Consider the following 3,708-nt stretch of genomic DNA (forward strand, 5'->3'; position numbering starts at 1 on the left):
CCCTTGTCCAAGTCGCTGATGAAGATGTTGAACAGTGTAGTCCCCAGTTCAAGCACCCCAGATGCCATCTTTAAGTACCAGGACGCTGATCCCCTGGACAAGCCGCCTATAATTCCATCCCACTCCACACCCCAGCAACCCATTCACCATCCTGGCTGGGCAGTGCACCTTGCCCCTATCCCTCCCCCTCACCATGGAAGCCTTGATCTGTACCTCCCCTCCATACTCCTTCTTTCCCCCACCCTTGCCCGTTCTCCTCCACAGACTTACCTGCAGGGAGCTGCTCTCCACACTGCCTGGCTGTGCTCCTGTAAATCAGTTATTGGATCAATATCAGCCAATATGCCTGGTGACTAATCGGCTATCGGTATCAGTGAAGAAAATCTTTAATACAACAGCCTGCATCCACAGAGCAAGTACAACGCAGAGAGTTTCTACACATCTTCCCCATCCACATGCATCTCATCTTTACATACTGGCTACTGAGCCAAAGACAGGGAAGATTATTGGTTCAATCCATGCCAAAGCCCCCTTGAAGAAAGGCAGAAGAGGAAAATGAAGAGACAACAAGAGAGGCAGCCCTCGAACTGAGGAAGGGGAGGAAGGGAAGGGGAAATAAAGACTCCGGGTACTGCACAAGCACCCCAGAACAGCTGACATCTCTAAATAATAGCAGGTCTAGAATGCTTTGTGGAATATACAGATTACACACCTTGCCCCAAAGCAAGTGAAACTGGGATAAAATCTAGAAGAGAAAGAAAGATCTGGCAAAACCTAACCACAAAACCTCATGTGCAATTAACATACTTGAGGAATCTCAACCAGGACTTCTGGACAGTGCCCAGGTTACCAAAGTCTGGGTAAAACACTTCCACTTCCTGTTCACTGAGTACCCGATGGACGATGACACGGTACCACCATTTGTCCTCTGAAATCCTTACACAGCAAAGACAACCAGGCTGGATCAAGGCCTCAGGCATGACATAACGATTAGAAACGGTTTTATTTGAATAGCATCTCCTGCAAGACAGATAAAACAGGTCATGCTGAGTAGGAAGCAGGATAAAGAGAATTATGTGGCTGCTTGAGAAACACCCTGAGCATTCTTGTCTTCCTTAAAAAAAAAAATCTACCCTTAAAAAATCCTTAATATGACCTGTCAGGAGACTCACTGTAAACAGCTAAGAAGACCTTGTACAATTAATATAAGAACAAATATCTTCCTTCACAGAGAAAGGGGACTAATCCTTCCATATCATTTTTATATGACGTGACTACTCAGTGCAATAGACTTTAAACACTGACTAATGGACACATAGCCAAACACAAAGACTAAGAGTAAAAATAATACAAAAAGAACTACATGTATAGGGATGTAACTTTCTTTTTAAAAACTGCAGTTAGTGATGGTGGATCAACAGCTGCATTCAATTTGAGTATATTACAGAGTTCAGTTTTAACAAGAGCTTTGATTCTTTATCCCCTTGAAATCTCAGTGAATCAACATAAACCAACACATAGAATCCCAATTTGAGTATCACTTGAATTTTTCATAGTGGTTGGGTGGAGAAAAATCTGGATTGTCACAAAAAGAACGAGTGTTTAAAAAAGTCATGCTGTTAAGTAATTTGTTTACTGGATGTTTCACCTTTCTTTTGCCTCTTTCTACGAGAAATCTCACACCATCGGGAAATTATTCTTTGAAACAATATTGCTCATGTGCCGAGAATTTCAGTTATAGTGTGCATCAAAAAAGTATTTTGTAACTATACCTAAAAGTCACAGATGTCCCAATTACATAATCGAACTACTGTTTACCATAAAATTAACAATGACCTCAGCAGCAGTAAGGTAAAATAACTTCCCAGATGCATGGAAACAGCAACAAGTAACCTGATTCACTGAGGTCACAAATATAAAAGCATGAGGTCACTGTTAAGGGGGGTGTGTGTAAAAAGAAAAAAAATGTCTATATACACGCACACCAAGACATATCAATATATAATGAAATCAGGGCACAAACTGCTTTTTAGTACTGAATGGAGATGGGAAAAATCATTTCTTGGAAAAAATCATCAACAGTACTGTAGGCAATGTCAAAGAGCCTAGGAATGCACAATTTTCTCCTCTATTTCTTTTATTTTCATACTTCTAAAGTTGGATGAAGGGCCTCCTAGTACACGCTTAACTACTACTACATATAGTCCCTGTTTGCCAGTCATAGATGGATGAGTAAACAGTATGCTCATATGTTTGTATGTCTATATTTTCAAGTGGTGATCAAAGCTGGGATTCTACACGCACATCAAGCTACCAACTACAAAGGCAACCTGGATGCACCAGTCCCTCAGCTACCATAGCATGCAAGAAAACGCACACAATTTACACAGTAGGCCATGCTGATGTAACACATTCTCACCTCATCTCAATCATGGTATCTTCCAACATCTCTGATGTTTCCTTGCTGCAGGTACGGATGTAAAACTGGCTAGGAGAAACAATGTGCTCTACAAAGACTCCCACCAGGCTGCTATTCTCCAGTGGTGGGAGACCACAGAGGTTTTTGTCTTGAACAGCATCTGGCGGGATCTCTGGCTCCATTATCTCCAGGTTTAAAAGTGCTGCTTCTATATCTAGATTCTGCAAACAGAAGGAGGAGTAAAAGATCTTGGTGTTCAGATGCCTGTTTAAGTGCTGATGCTGCAGGTGCAGTACTGCAAAATGACAAGTAACCATTCCAATAAGATAAGATAAGATAAAAAAAATACAACCAGTGCTGGAGAGGAAGATTAAGTTCTGTGTGTCACTATGCAGAGTCTGAGTCCTATACCCAGCCTATTAAAGCTGGAAGCTAGAGATCAATAAATTCAGGTGCTCAGATCTACAGTGCATGTGAAGAAGCTTCTGGGATTCCAACTGCTTAGCTTCCACATGCATACTAGGGATAGCTGGCTCAGCGGAAACTATAATCCTGCCAAAAGTGGTGTTCTCTGGAGACACAAAAATCTAAGAACTCCCTCTAAGATATTCTACAAAAGGAAAATAAATACAGGGACAGACACCTTGAACAAGACTGTGCCTGATTTTTTAATGGTTCCCGTGTGATAGTGAAACCCAAGGGAAAAAAACAAAAAGCACACAGGAACAAAAACCCAAAATTCGCCCTAAAAGCAGGAAAAAGAACCAGTTCCTCCCAGAAAAGGTGGTAAAATATTTTTTGGTTTATTTATTTAGGTCTACATAGCAGCTTAGAGGCAGCACTTAATGGCAACCTAAATAGATCCAGTTTCTACCTGTGTACATAGCTTCTTGTAATAGCAAGAGAAGCATATGCTGTAAAGATTATTTCAGAGTGTGGAGAGCTGAAGCAATGAGGGAGGAAAGGAAGGAAGGGAAAGGCACCTCTCACCCTATACTGTAACTACCATTAGTAGGCAATGCAAAACTAACAAAAGGTGAGCTGAAAATAGACTTGCCCGATCATCTCCTACAGTTTGAAACTGCAGTGTATGAGCAAGAGATTTAAGAAAAACACAGAGGGACCCAATTAAGAGTTCTAGGGCATGCGTAGATGAAACAGGGGCCCTAAATTGAAGCCATGGGTTTTAAAAAATAACGCTTCAACTTAGGACTGATAAAAACCACGTGTTGTGCACACACTCTGCTGACTTACCTGCCTCTCTGGCGGGGAGGGGAGGGCAAGCTGCC

The 3,708-nt window shown here is 41.7% G+C and overlaps 1 protein-coding gene across 3 annotated transcripts in view; it reads right to left on the reverse strand.

Annotated features, from left to right (window-relative positions):
- Window positions 1-3,708, reverse strand: part of TDRD5 (tudor domain containing 5) — a 52,549-nt gene that overhangs the window by 29,442 nt on the left and 19,399 nt on the right. For all 3 annotated transcript variants that reach the window (XM_019501798.1, XM_019501797.1, XM_019501796.1), the window contains 2 exons: window positions 2,420-2,640; window positions 808-1,020 (listed from right to left, as the gene is read on the reverse strand). In XM_019501798.1, coding sequence (XP_019357343.1) covers window positions 808-1,020; window positions 2,420-2,640 — 434 coding nt within the window. The remainder of the gene's footprint in view (window positions 1-807; window positions 1,021-2,419; window positions 2,641-3,708) is intronic.

The sequence above is a fragment of the Gavialis gangeticus genome, unplaced genomic scaffold (genome assembly GCF_001723915.1).
Source record: "Gavialis gangeticus isolate Ggan-Ray unplaced genomic scaffold, GavGan_comp1, whole genome shotgun sequence".
NCBI classification, from domain to species: domain Eukaryota; kingdom Metazoa; phylum Chordata; order Crocodylia; family Gavialidae; genus Gavialis; species Gavialis gangeticus.